At 46.6% G+C, this 21519-nt stretch overlaps 1 protein-coding gene across 5 annotated transcripts in view; it reads right to left on the bottom strand.

The window, feature by feature from the left end:
- Positions 1–21519, bottom strand: part of LOC135897103 (uncharacterized) — a 133498-nt gene that overhangs the window by 60703 nt on the left and 51276 nt on the right. For all 5 annotated transcript variants that reach the window (XM_065425676.2, XM_065425677.2, XM_070521384.1 and 2 more), the window contains one exon: positions 12470–12571. In XM_065425676.2, the coding sequence (XP_065281748.2) occupies positions 12470–12571 (102 nt within the window). The remainder of the gene's footprint in view (positions 1–12469; positions 12572–21519) is intronic.

Genomic DNA, 21519 nt, shown 5'->3' with positions numbered 1-21519 from the left:
AAAGGAAGAAACGCCTACAGCGAAGCGCAGAAGCTGCGTTTCTAAATGTCATGTGTTTCTTCATGTCATCTTAACGCTTCGCGCAGTTTAGGCTCACGAGCCTGAATATCTGGCCAAAGTGTGTGATTCTGGGATGATCTTCATCCCCACCGAAGCTTCTCATCATGCTAAAGAAGCGCTACAAAAAGAAAGATGAGGTCAGTCTTTGTACACACAAGCCACAAAAAAAAAATAAAAGAGAAAGAAGTCGGATGTTTCATTCCGTGCAGATGCTTAATCAGCGAAGCTGAAACGTGCGGCCTCTGTGTTTATCACTTTGTTAATTTCGAGGGTTCAATAAAGTATTTCTCAGTTATGAGGTTACACACACAATCGGCTGCGAGAGGGAACGACGTCACTGACGGTATGCCCGCAGCCCGCAGTTGTCGCTTGCATTCGATGTCTCCAGTTTGCTCGGCGGCGTGGTTAGCAGCCTTCGCCTGCGATTTGACGCTTGTGATTCTTCTAAATAAAATTTCTTCAAAATTATATCTTTCTGTTACGTAAGACCATGAGTGGCTCATATTCCCTTAAGCATTGGCTCATACCCCCGTAAACGCGGCCTCCCCATTACGACGACAGAAGTGAAGTGAAATTCTACGGTGGAAAGATGAACGGCCACGCAGCCAGCTGTGGCCGTTCCGGGTCGGCACGAGGAATCGCTCTGTTTCACGCTGAGAGAAGGGTCGCATTGCTGGGAGCACAGAAAAAGTGGTGCGCCGAACTGTTGACGTCGTTCCGATAGCGGCCTATGCAGCCAGGTACGCAGCACGTCGGCATCGTCTGGTGATATTCTAAAGAAACTCGGCGAAGGCTACAGTTCCAAGGATGACATGCTTGCTGAAATTCGCTGTCAACAACGAACCACAGAATACACCAACGCTGCACCGCGTGCTTAGTCCGGCCCGCCCGCGTAGCCGGCCAGTGAGGAAGTGAAGCCGGGCGCGACTGCAGCGCCACGAAGGCGCGGGCGGGTGGCGGTTCCGCGCAACGGCGCTGAGTTTTAAAACTGAAGCTAGTCTAGTAACGTTGGTCCAAACCGCCTCGGAACAGATTTAAATTTCGGGAAGTCTTCACCGCCTGCTTTCCTGCTTATAACAACAAAAATTGGCAGACTCAGCTATGGTTGGCACTACGTAAATAGATGCGTGGTGCACTTCGTTGCAGCACGAGAGGCCAGTGCGCGTCGAACTGGTGGGGTTATACCCACCCGAAATATATTTGTTGTTTTTATGGTTTAAGACGTCGAATGAACGAAGGAACGAGCAAGCGAGTGAGCAGAACAACAAACGAATGAAGGAAGAAACGAAGGAACTAATTATTTTCTTGCCATGGAACCGCATCAAAGCCACCAGACACTTCATTGTCCACGCACAATAGCGCACAACGCCGCAATACGGGACTGTGAGAGTGGAGCTTCACGCGCGCATCGCGCCGTGTATGTCCTCTATCAGAAGCAGAAACGGCTGGTATATCCTCTGCAGATGAAGATAGCACTCACTTTATTCTACGTAGAGGCTCTGTATGGGACTTGTTCTGAAGGCACCAGCCACAAGGCCAATACCAAAATGATGAGCAGGGTCCAGCATCTTCATGGGGCTTGGTGTAACAACATGGTGCTGTAGTTTAAACGTGTACGTATGAAGCTCTTGCTCATGTTTATGAGGCACTTTCTGTCACTACCTCGTGTCGTGTGCCAATATATCTTAAGAACGTTCCTTGTTTTTAGGCATTTTACCTAAACCTATTTACGATGAGAAATGAATCTTCATATTGAATCAAGTATAATGCCTAAAAATGTGTGTTCTTTGTTAACGGGTATGTGTGGTCCGTGTGTTTCGATAATTGGTTGTGCAACGAGCCTTATATTTCTTGGAAAAAAAACACCAGTACTTTTGTCTGCGTTAGACTTGAAGCCATTTTACCCTGTCTATTCTGACGCTTTCTTGAGGCCAAGTTGCAGATGTAGCTCGCACACGTTCAGGATACAATATTTGAAACCGATCTGTACATCATGAACGTATACGTAATAAAACATGGCTGGAGGTCATGCTTTCAGAAGTGACTTGATATTCATGATAAAAAGGGTGTAGCTGAGCACGCGTCCCTGCGGTACTCCAGTTTCTTGAGGAAACAGACACAACAACGCATTATCTATTTTGAACCGTAAAGTACGATTGCGCAAGTAGCCTTCCGTAACGTTTCAGAGCATGTTCCTGTGTATGCCCATTGCCAACAGGTCGTGCAGGATTCCCTAACCCCACATTGTGCTATGGCCTTTCTCCATATCGAGAAATACGGACAAGAATAATTGTATCTGTACTAAGGCTTCACGAATGTTTGTTTCCTTAAGGACGAAATGGTCGATTTCAGACGGTCCCTTCGTAAAGCCGCACTGAAGTGTATCAGGAATTTTGTTTGACCCGAGGAGGAGTGAAAATCACCGGTTTATAATTTTTTCGAAGAACCTGCAAACACAACTTGCGAAAGCTATAGGGCGGTACCTTGTAATTAATTAAGGGAAATTACGCCGTTTGAAAATCCGAACTACAGCCTTCTTGTTTTGTATGAGCATACCTCTCGCGCCAGATCACGAGTCTCCTCACAACGTGTTGTCAGCGTCAAAGAAACGCCTTAAGCAAATGTACTCCGTTAGGGGGTGTATGTTATGCCACACAACAATAATCGACATCTGTCTTGCTTGCGTTTTCTTTCTTGAAAACGCTGCACTCGCTACTTTCCTGTCGAGAATGCTCTGTCATGCTGATAACGCGCATGCCGTTCGTGACTCGGAAGTACCGGGCTCACAGCGTTAAAGAAAGTAAATACGGCCAAGACAGATGGCGATTATTGTAGTCTGGTAAGATAGGACTCAAAAGGCGTAATTTTGTTGAAGAGCAAAGGGAACGGGGCGCGTCGCTGCAAAGTTCCGTCAAAGCTCGAAAAATCACGGAAGCAGTTAAAGGTGCCCTCTCTTTGGAACCTTTTTGTGAGCTCGAGTGTAGTAAATTCACCCACGAGTATGTAACTTTCGGGAAGCTGGTCAATGAGATTTTAAATATATGTCTTTGGAGAGGATCATGAGGGGCATATATATATATATATATATATATATATATATATACATATATATATATATATATATATATATATTATCACGTACGAGTTTGTGCCGCTATGGACAAAATGACGTTGGCAGGTGAAGAGGAGGTTAAGCGTCTTGACGATCGGTACATGGTGTTACTCTCACTATTGAGGTACGACCTCGTAACTATATATATTGTAAATACATATATTTTCTCCCCGTAACATTTTGGCGGACGTGCGGGGTACTCTCGCCACAAGCCGGCCCTGGAACTTCGCAGCGGGCGCCACATCGGTTCCGCTGTTATGGCTACTGACGCTGCCTCCACCGCGCAGACACCAGCAGTAGTCCTAACTCAGCTACGTCACATGGGAATCTTCGTCGGGACTGGAAAGGCCGACGTAGAAGATTGGCTGACGTCGTATGAACGCGTCGTAAGCACACGTGGGATGCCACACTTTGCTGGCCAACGTGAACTCTTACTTGGGAGGAACCGCTAAGGTATGGTTCGAGGAGAATGAACTCGACGTTAAAAGCGGGGACTCCTGCAAGGTAAAGCTACGCGACCTTTGGGAAGACCTGTGGGACATCAAATGGAGGCCAAGCAAGAGCTAGCGTCTCGTGCCCAGACATCAACCGAATCGCACGTCAGGTATATTCAAGACGTTCTGGCTCTCTGCCGTAAAGCGGACGCTGACATGCTGGAGGCCGATAAGGTTGGACATATATTGAAGGACATCGCGGACGCTGCGTTCAACCTCCAGCTTTGCAGGAACTGCTCAACAGTTGAGTCGATCATTAGGGAATGCTGGAATTTTAAGCAAGCGAAGAGCAAACGCATCGTCCAAGGCTTTGACCGACTTCCGAATACGGTTACCACTTCCTCCTGCAACGACCCTCCGGCGTTACATCAGCCTACAACGCAAAGCTTGACACAGGCCACCCGTTGCGAACTTGAGGCTATCGCTCGACGTTCTCACTGCCCCCATACGTATGACCACATGACTATCTGGCTCATTCAAGCTGTTGTCCACCAAGAAACTGCAAACATGGACATCTACTCCGCCATCTGCCCACGTCCCACCCCCAGCCCTCCTGTCATTGCCTGCGCTGCACCTCGAGAGTCATTCGTCAGATTTTCGAGTGTATCATTCCTCAGATTTTCTAAATGGTGTGAACCTTGGCAAATGAATATTAACTTCCATAAGACTGCCGTTATGTCCTCCTCTAATAAAGCTAGCCCGTTCTTTTTCAGCTACAAATTTAATGATGATTTAATTCAACGAGTTTCTGAATATAAAACGCTTGGTCTCAGGTTCACGACTAACTTGTCCTCGTCAAAGCACATGGGTTCCATTACGACTAAAGCTCTACAAAAACTCGGTTATTTATGTCGTACCCTGTCTAATTCTCCGTCGGACACTAAATTACTGTTATATAATCTACAAGCAGTGCGAAATAGACAAAGTTCAGGCCATCCAAAGGAAAACCATTAGATTTGTCTACCGACGTTATGACCACCAGTTCTCACCATCGTCAGTCATGTCCTAACTCAACCTAACATCTATCTCCCGAACAGCAACACGTTAATTCTTCAAAATGTTTTCATGGCATTATTCATTCATCTTGTCGCCTTTCCAGTAATGAATACATCACCTTCACAAGTACCTCTTCTAGTAGGAGACATCACACGCTTACCATTACACCAGCTTTTGCACGCACTAATACATTTAAGTATCGCTTTTTTCCTAAAACAATTGAAACATGGAATTCGCGACCAGGAACCAACCGTTCTCTCCCATTAAATGAATTCTTGTCTGTGCTCCCTCAACATTGCGCCTAAACTTTTCTTTGTTGCCTATTGTATTTCTTTCTTGTATTATATATATAGTGTATTATCCACTACTACTATAGCCCCACCAGGGGCTGCAGTATGTGCAAATAAATAAATAAATAAATATCGGTACCTCTCTGAGTGACGAACACCAGATGACAGGCCAATTTGGTTTGGTTTCTCTCAGGTTGGTCACATCTCCCGCCACTGCTTTAGTGGCCGCTGGTACTCCTCGCCTCGACCATATGCTGATCGCCGCTTCGACCGAGACCCACGGCTTCCATCGCCTTCCTCTGAACCATATCATGCTGGCCTTCCACCTCGGGGCAACACCACTAGCCGCTCGCCCTCGCCGCATTGCCGTTAGTCCCGTTCACCCACACCTCATCGTCTCTCGTCCCCGTCCTACGGGGGCCGCTTCTCAGAAAACTAAGCAATGCAGCCCCCGTAGGTCAGGCTGCATTGATGACTCGGACGGCAAAGCCTCTGCTGGCATCTACTGCCCGACCGAACCTTGTTGAAATTTTGTTGATGATGTATCCGTTCAAGCCATCAACGATAGTGGCGCTCAGGTGTCGGTTATGCGATGAGATGTTCGTAGCCGTCTCCGTAAAATCGTGACATCTGCCGAGTCGCCTGCCATTCGAGTAGCTAATGGCAGTACAACAGCCGTGATGGGAATGGGCTCGGCCCGCGTTACCATTGCCGGTCGCCCAATGTTATCCCTGTTCACGGTACTGTCCGAGTGTCCGCCCGATGTGATTCTTGGAATCGACTTTCTGACTGCCCATTAAGCACTTTTTGACTGTGCAACCGACACCCTTCGCCTTGAACTGCCCCATTACTTTGCCGACCCGGCCGACGACTACAAGTCCCGACTTGGTGCTACTGAATTTGTTCGAGTGCAACCTGATGCTGCGACTTACGTCCTCATTTCACCTCCTTCACCACTTCGAAATGGTCCTTACGTGGGGTCCCCACTTTGCGACGTCCTCCTGGCCCGTCAAATAGCTCTACCAAGCTCAATTGTAATTCTTGTCAACCATCAAGCGTGGCTTCCTCGTCTGAACTTTGGTTCGTGTCTGCAAGTGCTTCCTGAGAGTGTAACTCTCGCTGTGCTGTCTCCTTTGGAAGACTGTGGAGTAGCAGCTCTTAGGGCAGGAGGCACTGCCTACGATTCGACACTGCTGCAGCTGCTGCCCCTCTTACGTCACGTAAAGCTAAGTTTACGCCAGTGATAGCTACTGATTTACGGCCTGCTTACACCGAAGCCCTTCGCCGCATTTTGATGCCCTATGAAGACAACTTTAGCTTTGGCAATCACCCGCAAGGTCGATCGCGTGTCGTCACCCATCCAAAGCACACTGGTGATGCTCCTCCTATACCCTGGTGGCCCCACCTTTTGTCTGTGGCTGAACGCCAAGTGATCCAAACGGAGGTGCACAAAATGTTCTCCAGAGATATTATCGAGCCTTTCTGCAGTCCGTGGGTGTCACCTGTCGCTTTGGTTAAAAAGAAGGACAATACTAGGAGATTGTGTATCGATTACCGTCACCTCAGTAAGATTACCAAAAAGGACGTGTGTGCGCGTACGCGTATTGATGACCAATGGACGGCTTACACGGTGCCAGTTATTTTTCGTCGATTGATTGGCGCTCTCGCTACCGGAAAATCGCAGTGGATGAACGAGATCGTGAAAAGACCGCCTTCGTCACCCCAGATGGTCTCTACCAAATTTGAGTGGTGCCTTGCGGACTGTGTAATGCCCCGGCTATCTTCAAGCGCATCATTCACTCTCTTCTGCGCGGATTCAAATGGACCACATGCCTCTGCTACCTTGATGACGTCATTGTTTTTTCACCGACGTTTGATAGTCACCTCCACCGACTCTCAGATATCCTTGCTGTTTTTCGATGAGCTGGCCTACAACTCAATTCTGCAAAATGCCATTTCGGCCACCGCCAAATACAAGTACTTGGTCACTTGGATGACACTGCTGGCGTCCAGCCTGATCGTGATAAATGTCGTGCCACTGGTGAATGTGCACTTCCGCATTCTTCTACCGATGTCCGAAGTTTCCTAGGGGTGTGCTCCTATTTCCGGCAATTTATCCAGACCTTTGCAGAAATCGCTCGTCTTCTCACAGGCCTGCTCAAAAAGGACACCACATTTCGTTGGGGACCTGAGCAGGTTGCAGCATTTTCAACGCTTATCTGTCACCTTATCAATCCATTCGTGCTGGGTAATTTTGATCCGCATGCCTACACAGAAGTTTCCACTGATGCCAGCGGCCATGGCATTGGCGCTATCTTGTCCCAACGACTGCGGGACACCAATCGTGTGATCGCGTATGCTAGCAATTCTCTTTCAGCACCAAAGCGCAAATATTCCATAACAGAACGTGAATGGTCGGCCCTTGTTTCGTCCATTGCTCAGTTCCGCCCTTGCCTGTTCGGTCGGCATTTCACCACCGTGACAGATCATCATGCCTTATTTTGGCTATCATCACTAAGAGACCATACAGCCCTTCTTGGCCACTCGGCTTTACGCCTGCAAGAGTACAGCTTTTCCGTGTTCTGCAAATCTGGGCGGCTACATAAGGACGCTGTCTGCCTCTCGAGCTATCCCGCCGATCCACCCGATGGTACTGAAAGCGATACAGATACCAGCGTTTTGTCGATCTCAGACTTCTCACGCATGGCCGACGAGCAGCGTCGTGACCCATTTTCGCGATCTATCACCGAACGCCTTATCATGGAGCAATAGGACGTTTCCCGCCGTGTTTTCCAGGTTGGGAGCTAATACCGACGCTATATGAATCCACCAGGTGCTGAACTGCTTCTCTTCGTGCCCCAGCATCTTCGCTTGATAATTCTCTCGCAGTTACAGGATTCGCCCACCGCTGGTCATTTGGGTGTCTTGCGTACGTACGACCGTGTGTGCAAGCGATTTTTCTGGCCCGGGCTATATCGCTCTGTTCGAAGTTACGTCGCTGCCTGCGAACTTTTCCAACGCAGCAAGAAGCCACCATTGTCTACCGTTGAGCACCTTCAGGCTATAGACATCCCCAGTGAGCCATTTTACCGCGTTGGTCTGGACCTTCTTAGCCAATTTCCAACTTCATCATCGGGCAACAAATGGGTGGCCGTTGTTACGGACTATACCACGCGATGTGCCCTAACGCGGGCCCTCCCAACGAGCTGCGCAACTGATGTGGCTGATTTTCTCCTTCATGAAGTCATTTTACATCATGGCACCCCCCGTCAGCTGCTCACTGAGAGGCTGCTGTTTTCTTTCCAAGGTGGTCGACAACCTTCTTGCTCATGCTCCACGTCCCACAAGTTAACAACGGCTTACCACCCACAGACACACAGGCTTACCGAGCTTCTCAACCGTACACTCAAGGACATGCTCTTCATGTACGTGCCTGATGATCACCGGGATTGGGACTGCACCTTACCCTTCGTGACGTTTGCATACACATCGTAGGGTCAGAATATTACTGGTTATTCTCCGTTAAATCTGCTCTATGGCCGTGACCCACTCCTGCCTCTTGACTCTCTGCTCTCTTCTGACGCCACCTCTATCACGTTCTATGCTCACGACGCCATTGTTCGCGCGGCTACAGCATGTCGCAATTCCCGTGACCATCTTCTGGCATTTCACACTATCCAAAAGCACCGTTACGGCAGTTGTCACCGGGACGTTCATTTCCGCCCTGGCTCACTTGTTCTACTTTGGTTACCATCGCGTCACTTCGGCCATCGTGAAAAACTACCACCGCGATACGTCAGGCGATACCGAGTTATTCGCCAAGTCACCAGCCTCACATATGAAATATCACCTGTGACTACGACGTCTTTACCCCACCAAGAACTGATAACGTGCACATTTCGTAAAAAAGCCCCATAACTCGCACACTGATTCCACACCCTAGGAAGCATCGAGACGATGCTCTGCCGTCGGGGGTTGATGTCACGTACGAGTTTGTGCCGCTGTGGACAAAAGGTCGTTGGGAGGCGAAGAGGAGGTTGAAGTGTCTCGAAGATCCGCAGATGGTGTTACCCTCACTACTGAGCTACGGCCTTGTAACTGTATATATTGTAAATACAAATATTTTATCCTCACAGCAATACATATCTAACTTAGAGAGAACAGTTTACGCAAAGAATTGCTAGAACTAACACTGCCTCAAGGGGCGTCGGAGCGGCCACGTGCTGACAAGGTACAAATTTGTCTGCAACAATGCTACAGCGCCCAACGATACGTTCGCCTCGTCACCGTCTTTTCGGATAATGGCGTATTGATCAAGAAAGCTTGGGTCTGTAGGTTTCAGACGAGTCTCTTTAATACACAATAACTGTGAATTATGTTATGGAAGTATTTCTTCAGCGTCATCGATATTGTGGAAAAGACCCCTGAAATTCCTATGGAATGTTTTTATCCCTTGTGAGGTTGTTTTCTGCGGTGTCTTTAAGAGAGGAAAGCTGTATTAACATACTGAGCCCTTTCTACGCCTCTTGATGCGGAATGGCTATTTATAGGTGCTTTCCAGGAAGCAGCGGCAATCCCTCGTCTTTCTGAGCGCCCATATAACTGAAGATTTATCCATGGCCTCCGCCAAGGCGCTGGTCGCCGCTCGTGCGGGAAGCTCGTGGGTTGTTATGAACCTATGTGACCGGGCACAGAGCCTAGAGCTCGCAGGCATGGTGGCTTGCGTGCCTTTCTTGCTAGGTAGCGGAAACACGCTGGCTGTTTATCCTCAGGGGGCGCATGGTACTTCCGCCGGTCCACTCAGCGTGGTTCGAACGGTCGGCGAGAACCGTTGTGCCGCTGCCGACTGCCATGACACATCGGGTTACGAAGTTCCCTGAACAAATGAGAGCCGCTTACGTTGTTCCTAAAATAAACGTTTCCGTTCAGTTTAAGGGTTACAATTTTCCCCTCCTTCTACCATGATCGAAAAGAGCCTGGTGCTCGCCATGGCAGTTTGCACAGCGGGTTGTGTCATTGCAGTTGTAGAGTGAATGTTCGCGCGAAGCGAATTTTGTACAGGTTAGGCGGCCTTAGCAGGTGTGGAAGGCGTGGCCGAATTCTAGGCATTTTAAGCAGCGGCGTCGATTTGGTATGTAGAGTATAACAATGATTTTCACGGAGACTTTTCCAATCTATTTGTTCCGTCGGCTGGTGCAGAAAGTCATCATGAAGTGTTTAGAAAGTTTTTTTTTTATCTCACCCTGATCTTAATTCCCTGTTAACTTGTCATATGCTGTCTTTTCAGCTCTCAAGAAGCTTAGATTCAGTCAAATGTAGCAGATATAGATCACATAAGATATCAAAAGTACTGTTCACTAAACGATGCGGGCTTACCGTGATTTGAGATTTTCCAGACTTAACAAGCTCGGGCAATTTATGGTGCTGATGTCTGTCACAGATTTCTAGTAAGAGCTTGCAGCTGGTCATTTCTGTGACCTTCTAACCATGGTCTAGCTTTTCAGTAGGGCCCTTGGCAACGGCAACTGATGGCAGTGTTCTCGAAGTCTTTTGAGAGTTTCAGGACTGTATGACATGGTACTTTGGATAGAACTCATTGTACTAGATGAAGAAATGCAGATAGTCGCCTGTGTGCCCTGTGCTCTGTGACAGTCGCCTGTGTGCCCTTTTCAAAAGAAGTCGACTAGAAAATTTCGGCAAAGAGCTGAAAGCCCTAAATATCTTATTTCGGCAATTTTGCCAGTCTCCACCGCCGAGCCCAACAAAGGCCACAACGATACCACAACCATACCTATGCCAGCTGTGTATAGCCGCTATAGCCTATATAATACAGAGCAGATTGGATAGACGACGCCACGTTAGCCCTTGCTGCCTGAGAAGTCGAAAAGGAAGTGAGAAGGCGAAAGCGAAAATTGAAGGTAAGAGAAAAAGTGAAGGTTGGAAAGAAAGACAGGATAAGGCAACTACCGATATCGCCCGGGTGAGCCATGCCGAGGGCGCTCTACGTGAAGCGGTAGCCAGAGATGTGTTTCCTCTGCCGAGGGGTGTTGAAGTTCCTAAGATTTAGCTCAACTCCCAGAATCCCCTTTTTCCCGGACACGGTTAAGCCACGTGCCGTTAAACTAGGGAGGGTCCAATCCCCATTAGCTCGTGACCATTGTGTTGGAGCACGCCAAAGTGCCTCTTATGTAGGAGCGCTACGGGACCCGCGGCTGAGCATTTCTTGAACAGTGTGTACTGTTCAGCTAGTTTATAACTTTTCTGCATTGCTTATTTCGCCGAAAGATAAAACAACCCAGTAAAACTACACTTCTGCTCAACCTAAGTGAGTTTTTTGTGACAATCAAGGCAGCGTTGGTAGATTTATTTGATGGACAGTTCTAATTCTTTCACAATTTTATATGCACAATTTTGAACCGCTGTTCGATCTGCTTATATTCGTTCTGTTTTTCTGTTGAATGTATAAAGATATGGATGGTGAGGTTGTTTTCTTTCACGATGCGGCGTGTCCTAGGTTCGGCAGCCTTAGCCAGTCGATGTGGTGCTATTGTTGCGATGTGTCGTTGATGAAGATGGTAGAGACGTAAAATGTTTTTTTCGGAATAAGTAGTCCAAGAAACGAGTTCAGTAGAACACATTGACACGAAACGCTTCCTCAACCGTTTACTGCAGTTGAAGTTAAATGGCTCAAGACCAAATGTTATGATGCATCATCTGTCATATCTACGTAACCATATCTTATAGATGATATGGTTTTATGCGGTAATCTTTGTCAATAAATGGACTAATAAGTAATATTTTAAGATATGTGTTACGGAATCATTTGCGCCAGTCAAATGGCCATCCGCTCAGCCAAGAATTGCTGTTTTTTTTGTGACCGCTATCTCATCTGCACACAACTGATCCTAAGAAGTTTTGGAATGGTATCAACGTACGCAAACCTAAAGAAGTCGTTCTGAAAACCAGCGATGGATTTCCTGTCCCCCGTGAGCTTTGCTCAACGGTTTTCACAACACATTCTCGTTATCTTTTTCTGACGCTCTAACAGATACTTCACCTTCTGCATGTGCCTTTACGTACCCTGAAATGGAGCCGATTTCAGTCGACTTATGTGGCATATACAATTTGATTAAAAAAGCTATACTTGGTTCATCGGCAGGTGTTGATACCACAAATTACAAATTCCTTAAGAGTACTGTAGCGTATTCATCTGTTTTCGTGTCGTATATATATATATATATATATATATATATATATGCTTTACAGAGTTCAACACTTCCGGACAACTGGACGACGGCGAATGTGATTCTAGTCCACAAATCTAGTGATTACATTACGACAAAAGCCCTCCTTCGGCTGTAGGAACCCAATTGAAATGGACAAGAGAACTGTGTTCTTACAGATAGGTCGCAATGGGTATTTCAAGCTTTTTTTACCAGTATTTTGATCGTCCCAATTATTTAGAAATCATCGGTTATGAGCATGCAGAGAAATTTGTAACACAGATGGAAACCTACCTACGTTAGGGAGAACGATCTGCGATCCAACTTGAAGATTCTGGAGTGCCTGGACGCCCTTGTGATCCACGTCTGTGTTGGGCATCTTCGCACGGCTGAGATCTGTAAAGTTCGATAATAATGTCAGCGAGCAATAAAGCTTTCGGCATGCTCTGTGCAGTCACGTAAGGTGTGGCCCATTCATCGTGTTGGTCAACACCATACGAAGCGAGTTTATAGACTACCCGGTGCTAGTTTTTATATTTCTATGGGCTCTTCCACAACACGATATCACTTAGCTGTTCGTCCAAAAGATTTGCAAAAATAACTTAGATTGTGTGCCATACATAATAACCGCGCTTGTCTTTAATACTCAATGCTCCAATTTAGTGAAATCAACACGCGAAGTGTGTGCTTACAGATATGTCAGAATAGGCATTTGAAGCTTTTGGCCAGTATTTTGAAAGTCCAAATTATCTAGATATCTCGGGTTATAAAGCACGCAGAGAAAGGAAAAAAGGGTGTTCTATAAGAGAACGTTCCCCTATTGGGCAGCAATGCCTAAAAGCCAATGTAAATGATGTTCGCATGGCATGCAATGGCCGGCGTACCCGGCGTAACAAGAAAGCTATTGGGATACAGCTTTTTAGGTACGTTTTATACACATGTTTGTCGGGTCTACACGAAATATTATATCGTGACCGAATAACCAAATGATTTAATACAGTGTTGAAATATCGCTAATGCAGAATAAATACTGCCTTCTCTTACAAAAATGTAATTTGAGCTTCTAGTGCTTTTTAACAAACAGATAAAAAATATAAATGCATCTGTTCAGCTGTTAACTTTCTATATAGCAGGGCCATCGAAGAAAGAACAAATACTTGAATTATAAGCTGCAGTGTCTTTCAGACAATAAATCAAAAATATGTGCGGCAAATTATTCACTGCATAAAATTATTCTTAAACTCCACATCATGGTTCACTTCTCTGTGGGAGGACAAATTGTTAGATTATGCTAAGAAGCAAACGACTAGAAACCTAGGCGTAGTCATGCTCCACGAGTTTCATTGTAATCAAATATAATCAATTAGCATTGTGCCCGTAACAAAAAAGACGAGTACTGCATAAGTAATACTAGTGTCATGTACTAGATTGCAGCTAGTGCCGTCTCGAAGAGAACGAAAACAAAATGTATGTGCAGGAAGGCCTAATAAATGGAGTCGACGAAACCCCCTGCATGAATACCAGTCGTTTTCAAGAGACGTTTAGTGTTTCTTTCGAGCTGCGCATTTAGAACAAACATTGCGTCAAAGAAAAATCCCCCAAAAGCACCAAGTTTTGCTGAGCCTTAACTCTGAGATAAGAAGTCCCTGTATGACAGCTAGCCGCATTTGTGCTTCAAGGCGAAACCTAACAAAAAGCGCTAGAAGGATGACTGGGTAAAGTAACACTGTACGAAGTTTCAAGTAAGCGATTAACTGAAAATATGGTACAAATATTAGAGTAAAGCCCTAGTCTGCTGCAGAAACTGAATATGAAATCTCCCTCAATATGTAGCAATAATCATAAACACCGGAACGGGTATACATGTCCAGTAATCGAAGATCTCTGAACAATGTGACTGTTTCGTTAGGGACGTTCATCCTGTATGAGTTTTTTTTTTTAAATTTCACACTCGTTATCCGCAACGATTTTAGGTACGCATTAATTCTAATACCCATCATTACCTCTGTTATTAGTAATTTACTGTTTTTTCGCTATAGGAATCGTATGATTGATACCTAGCCATTGGTACTCCGAATTATTGTCGGCAGCTGATTATGCTCAGGTGCATCCAACCTTATGCAAAGTCGCACAACATTGAGTTTGGAAACGAGACATATCATCAAAGACACTCCGATCAACCTTGCAATCCGGAAGTGCACATTGAAGAATAACGAAGAAAATTATTGTAGACATTACTCCGCTCATTTATGCGCCGGATAATGGTAGTTTCTTTCTTTTCTATTTTCTACTCTTCGGATGCATTGTGTGGTGTCTTCCTATCGCTTATGAATATAAACGAAGCGTGAAGCTTTTTCTCAACATGATTATTAGACAGAAAAATTTTGACCACTTTGATGAGAACTCCCAAATAATGCGCAGGAATCTGTACGACGTTTTTGCCCATAATTTTATTGAAGTGTAACCAGTTCACGAAAACTAAGGAATCACTGGCAACAACCCTGAAAGAAGGATACCGCTTCTTGATTTAAGCAATTCGAAACAATCGATAACAATACCAGCAAAATTCTAATAGAGCATATTGTAAGCGCCTAACGGAAGCCATAAACAGCTACAATTATTTCAGTTGATGAAGACAGCGTCATCTTTTAAATGCGTAAGCGTTTCTATGCCTACCCAACGAAAACTTTCTCCGTCACTCTCGACGCAGGACGTGCTTCTGCGAGTTAAAGAAGAGGTCCTCGAGGCAATGCCCAAGAATGGGGAAAACGTAGCCATGGCACTTGCTATAAAAGGTGCATTTGACAACGTCAGCCACGCCGCTATAATGGAGGGGCTAAATAACACCAACTGCGGGAGAATTCATGACTATCTCAAAGACTTCCTGACCGACAGAACGGCCTAGGGGACTAGGGGAGTTGAGGAGTGATACCTTCACCACCTCAAGCAAAGGCACACCCCAATGCATAGTCATCTCGCCAATACTCTTTAATGTGGCGATGATCGGCCTAGCAGAGACTCAGCAGAATCCAGGGCATCCAGCATGCGATTTACGCAGACGACATCAGGGTCTGGATGAACCATGGATCCCTGGGAGAGAAACAGGAGAAGCTACAACAAGTAGGAAACTCCGTACAAAGATACGTGAAGGAAAGAGGACTAGCCTGCTCTACAGAGAAGTCTTAGCTACTGAGGGTAGGAAGACACCCCACTGATGCACCACTAGAGGTGAAACTGAAGGGGCAATACATCCCGGAGAAGAACATGATAAGAGTCCTGGGAATGTGGCTACAAGCAAGCAGGAAATGCAGCCACAATCTTAGCCTGCTCAGCAAGTCGGCTGAATAGGTAGGGAGAATTATAACCAGAGTCTCCCACCAAAGGCATGGTATGAAAGAAGATGACACGCTAAAACTCGTCAGAAGCCTCATAGTGAGCAGGGTAATCTACTCGCTGCCATACCACCCCATGATCAAGAGCGAAACGGAACAAGCAGAGACAATCCTGCGCAAGGCCTACATGACGGCACATCGCCTACCAAGAAACACACCGAACGACAAGCTGTTACAGCTAGGGATTAGCAACACCTTCGCCGAACTGGCAGAAGCACAGCTTGGAACACAGTTTCACCGACCAAGAGACACGGCTAAGGGAAGAGCGCTCCTGACAAGGTTAGGTCGCGACCCAAGGAGGCAGCACGATCGATCCGCCGATATAGGCAGGTTGCGAACGTAGTTCCCGCGCCTACTAGGGCGCCCCTCGCGGCGGCGAGCGCGGAACCGGCAGGATACGACCGGCCCGCTTGCGTTCGGAAAGCCTGTATGTGGACTGTTTCGGGCGTAGCTGTCGCCTTTTCTGAGCAATGCCGAAGTGCAACCCGAGCTGTTGAGTAGTGGGCTGTAACAGCACGTACACCAACTCACGAGGAACAAAGTTTTACAGGTTTCCAAGCCAACCGTATGAAGCAGAACGTCGTCAACACTGAATAGCGCTCGTCAGACGGCATAAGCTGTTTTATGTTCCGGCGTTATGTCAAGTGCGTTATAACGCTGAATTCTTTGCTTTTACAGCAATGATGGCAGCAACGGGACACCTGCAGTCAGTGGCGTAGCTAGGTCGTCTGGCACCCGGGGCCCATAGGTCTTCTGTCCCCTCCCCCCCTCCTCCGGGTTTATTCGAGAAAGGTGAGGTTATCAACAATTTCCGTGTGTCTCCAGACGTATATGACACCCCCACACAGGCCCCTTGGACCCGGGGCCCACGCCCCCCCTCCCCCCTCCGTTGCTACGCCACTGCCTGCAGTGCGTACCAGGATATGCAGCAAACAAAGTAGTTTGTTCCCACACTGTACTGCAGTAAAGCTGTGGAACTCTTTCCCAATCCTCTCCCATTCAAACAGCGCTAGGGCTTGCTGAGAGATTTGAGGAGGGGTTGCAGCCGGCTGAGCTGGCATACGCCCTTCTGCGCCCAGCATATTATCAACGAAGGGGCAGTTGAGATAACCAAAATTTTTGACAACGTGGTTTATTGGAACATCCTTTGCACGCACTGAAAAAATCGCAACATAAGAGTATCGCACTTCCAGTAACTTGGGCGAAAATATTTTCCCAGCGTAGTCTAACACAACTGGTAAGTTCATCCCCTTTTTTCTGTGTTTGGGGAGAGCAACGTTAGAATACCTCTGGTAGGTCTTACGAGTCGTTCGTACGCTCCAGGTTCCTGGATGAGATGTTTTGGATTCGTATTTGCCGTCCTGTATGTACAGGGAAACTACCGCGGCGTCCTTGCACTTCCCTGCGATGCCAGCACGGCAATCGCAGCTCCCCGCTAGGATTTGTCTGCTGTCGCCGATCTTCAAGAATCAATGTCGCCTATAATTTCATGCGTGCACACCGTAGATAACGAAGTAACTTACGCTGAGCTTCACGCATATCGCTGGTGCATTATTTTCCGTTTGCGGAATAAACCTAGCAGTCACTTCCGATTAGTGCGAGTTCAACACTTCCCTCACGTCGTAGACGTGCCCCACTTCAAATAGACGACTTCCTTTCTCTAAATTCTTTTCACGAAAAAAGCTATGAAGATCTTGTAATTCCCGAAACCCGGTTAAAATTAATATCGGCACGCTGTTTAGCGCCATCGCTACCGTTTGGCAGGACGCCAAACACGCAGCGCGGGCTGCTGACGCCGTGAGTTATCCTACCACATTCGCGCAACTATTCGTCAGATGGCGCTAGGGGTCGGAAAGACAGGGCGCCGCCTATGCACTTGCAACCTGCCCATATCCGACGAGATCCGTAAGACCCTGCAGGTCAATCCCATTCCGAAAAGCATGGATCGAAATCTCAACGCGGCCAGAAGGCAGGCGCGGGCAGATCATGTGCAAAGGCATTTAGCCAAGCTACAAAACACACGGCTTTCACGGATGCAACACTGTATCCAGGGAATAGACATATTACATTAAGGCAGCTTCGGTAGTGGTTGACAACGCAGGCAAGCTAATCACCTGCGCAACTACTCGTAGCGCCAGGATAGTGGAAGCGGAGTAAGTCGCTGTGGCGCTGCAACGGCTGAGGGCTATTGAAAAGACAAATCAACGGTCATTTTAACAGATTCAAAAGAGACAAGCAGGAATTACACAAAGGCTAGAATCTGCATGGCTGCCTTAGCTATCATCCGCAAGGCAGAATACCTCAGACACACCGCAACCCACAAATTAATCTGAATTCCGGCACACACAGGGATAGACCAAAATGAAAGGGCAGACAGCATGGCTCGCGAGATCACGTACCGAGTCGAGCGGCCACACGCCCTGGGACAGCACTTCACCATGGAGATCGGCTATTCAGAGTTACTGAACTACCACAGAGGCAAGAGAATTAGATACTCCCCGCCACACAAAGCCTTAACACAGCAAGAAGCAGCTAGTTGGCGGAGGCTGCAAACGGGAACCTTCTTCAATTTACATACTAAGCAAGATGTATCCTACACAATTTAGGAACACTTGCCCGTGGTGCGGGGCAACCCCCACGCATTACCATATAACCTGGGAGTGTAAACGTAACTACACATTCCACCAACACAAAACCTCGAGTACGGAGCAGTGGGAGAGCCGGCTCACAAGCTGCGAGCTCGCCGTGCAAAGGGCAATGGTGCAGCGCGCAAGCGCAGCAGCGCGGCACAGTGGAGCCCTGGACTGGGGGCCCAACCCTGCTCAGAAGGTCAAGCGTCTGCAGCGATGAAGGTGAAGACCGAACGCTAATCCCTTAATGGACCAAAAAGGTTGCTCTCTCTCTCTCCGTCATGAAAGACAATGAATGGCTCATACTCCGTTGAGCAATGACTACACTCGTAAGCAAACAAAATATGAGCACTAAGCAAAGTGAAGCGAAGACTGCATACTATAATTGAAATCGTCCATAAAACACACAGAACAGCACATGTTTTAACAAAGAACAAGCTCACAAGCGTCCGAATCATCAGTAAGGCATTTCATGTCCCCCTCAGCAAATGAAGTAGTGATTTTTCAACACCTTCGTGAAATTAACCTCAATTCAGCTTATTTTCCACAAGAAGGCGTAGGTTTGACTCCCACCTAATTTCGAGAGGTTGAGTACCTTACAAAACTATATCCTAATTGACTGTGTCTAATTGTCTTCACCATAGTTAACACAAATGGTCGACGGTGCGAGTGCCGCAATAAACTGCCTTATGTTCGCTATGGTACATGATAAGACAGCGAAGAATCAGGGTTGAAATGGGTTAAAGACTGGTCTGATCACGTTTCATAATATTGTTAATGACGCCTGGCTGCGTGGAGATTAGCAAATGGAACACTGCTGGAGCATACTTACACAAATACCAGAAAAGCTTGTATGTGATTTTTTTTTTGATACTTGGTGTCGCAATTTCATATTCATTTTGATTTTACCATGTTTATGGTTGTGTTATTAAAAAAGCAACATTGGGCGCATCTGTTTGCTTCGCCGACCTGCGGTGCAACGCTGTAGTGCCACGTGGTGTCTGAAAGCGCGAGTGGTGAGCAATGAAATACAGTGCAATTGGCGGCACTCTGCCGTTTTATAACTGAATTGGTGTTATCAGACACGACATACGCGTCAATTGTCTCAATGTCCTAACTTGCATATAGGAAGGGTAGGTAACGACGTTGTTATGCGATGCCATGCATGCTGATGTTGCTCGACCTCCTCCGTGCCACGCTGTTATCCTGAACTCTGACCAGAAATGTACAGAATATTTTTGAAAACTCAAATTGTCAACATGTTTTACCTTCTCAGAAAGAATAAACCCGCTTTTCCATGCGCTGTCGTATGGCATATGTGCTAACCAACTGCAAAAAGCCCAACTAAGCACTGCGACAAAGCTGAGCTCGTTCATCGCATTGCTAGAAAATGAAAAGTACCGCTGATGAGCTTCGCTTCCCTTTCACCATTTCTACGCGAATTCTGTGGATGAACCCAGATCGTCCAAGGTATGAAAGGGGTTAATACGTGGAATACCAAATGACTGCTCGAGGGGAAACTGCTTGACATTCTAGCTATGGGCACGGAATATTTATTTTATTATCCGACACTTTGAGTTAAAAGTATCGCCGAGCTTATGTGGTTATACAGAGAACCACAAAGTGATGACGAACCTTAGGGAGACATGCAAAGGAAACTTTGCTTTCAATCGCTCCTGCATAGTACGGAGGGGTATGCTTCTGCAGTACTTGATGACGCGTGCACTGCGAAAACGCGTATAGCTGTGATCGTTATCACCGCCTGTAGAAAGCGTCGCTCTGGGCATGCATGAGAACGTCGTAAACTTCATGAGTAGCTTAGGTGGGATACGCTGGCATTGTTTTCTGCTATCTTCAGTGCCATCGATAATTTTTTACCGACAGTGACTCACCTATCTCCAACATATATATCACTATCTATAATTATGCCTCACTAAAATAGCGCCCTAAGCGCCGTCCATGACCCAAGCACGCAACAAAGCAGGTAACTTACGCGTTCACTGGAATTCGGGTTTAGTAAACATATCAACGTGTTCTTGTACTAGGGGAGTCTGCGACTACGGGACTCGCGGCCAAATACACACCCATTTCGCAACACATTTCTAACTGTGTAGTCACCAGCCACTATGAGATAAGAAGTTATTCTTACCATCAGCTCACTTAGCCTAAGCTTTTTACTTGTCTTACCTCACATCTACGTATAAGCATGTGCTACATTCAAAGGTTGTGTGTGCGCATACTCTGCTACCATGAAAATGCTGCCATAGCGCAGCTTCGAGTTTCGATGTCCATTTCGTACCAAAGCACAAGGAGCCTGTCTTTAGCCGTGCACTCATGCCTTCATATACAGCCTCCTGCGCCGTATCTCAAGAGTTATACTTCCTTAGATTTCAAGTTGTTTCATAGAGACATTTGGTATATTACTCGCAGGTACATCTTACATTGTCTGTTCGCACAATGGAACAAAATGAGATTTCATGCCAGCACCGAAAGCAAGCGCAATAATTGCCAATGCTTTTACACTAAGATGAATTTAAAAACTAAACGTTCAGTTAGAATATTCACATAACTCAGTTGTCTATTGGAAGACGGACAACACAATGATTCACTGTGTGTACAATGATTACGTAGCCTTATTAAGTAGTTTGCTTCACATATCAGTAAAATCGAACGTGTGTGCAAATACTCGGAAAGGTGAGCTAAGGTGGTTGGTTGGGCTTGTTGGTAATTCATGGTATGAACAACGTACAGCGCCCAGGAGAAGGACTGCGAAAGACGACAAACACTGCGCAGTGTTTGTTTTTACTTGAAAAGGAGCTGCGTTCAGCCAAATTCCCTTTTGGAGAAACGACAATCTGCGCTGGAGGTTGAACATTGGGGAGTGCCTGGACGCCTCTGCGATCCCCGTCTGTGTTGAGCACTTTCGTGAGGCTGAAATCTATAAAATTCGATAATAATGTCAGTGGCTAACAACGCTTTCGGAATGCTCTAAAAAATTACTTCAGTAGTAAGTCATTCATTTTCTTTTTTAGCACCATACTAAGTCAGTTTTATAGTCTACCCGGTGCTATCCTCCTCACTTCCTTTGACTCTTCCAGAATCCAACGTGCCTTAGGTGTTCGGCCCAAAACATTTGCAAAAATAAATTCGATTGTGTACCGTACACATAAATCGCGCTTGCCTCCAATACTCAATGCACCGATTTATGCGCCATGATTTGCGAAAGATAGCACAGAGGGACATCGCAATCAGGCTACAGGTGGTATACCTTATGCTTAGTGCACACGGTAGAAGACGGACAAAACTCGGCATTCATTCTACT

This window comes from Dermacentor albipictus, chromosome 7 (genome assembly GCF_038994185.2).
Source record: "Dermacentor albipictus isolate Rhodes 1998 colony chromosome 7, USDA_Dalb.pri_finalv2, whole genome shotgun sequence".
Classification (NCBI taxonomy): Eukaryota; Metazoa; Arthropoda; class Arachnida; order Ixodida; family Ixodidae; genus Dermacentor; species Dermacentor albipictus.
The sequence above is the reverse complement of the archived record's forward strand: the minus strand, read 5'-3'. Positions and strand labels throughout refer to the sequence as shown.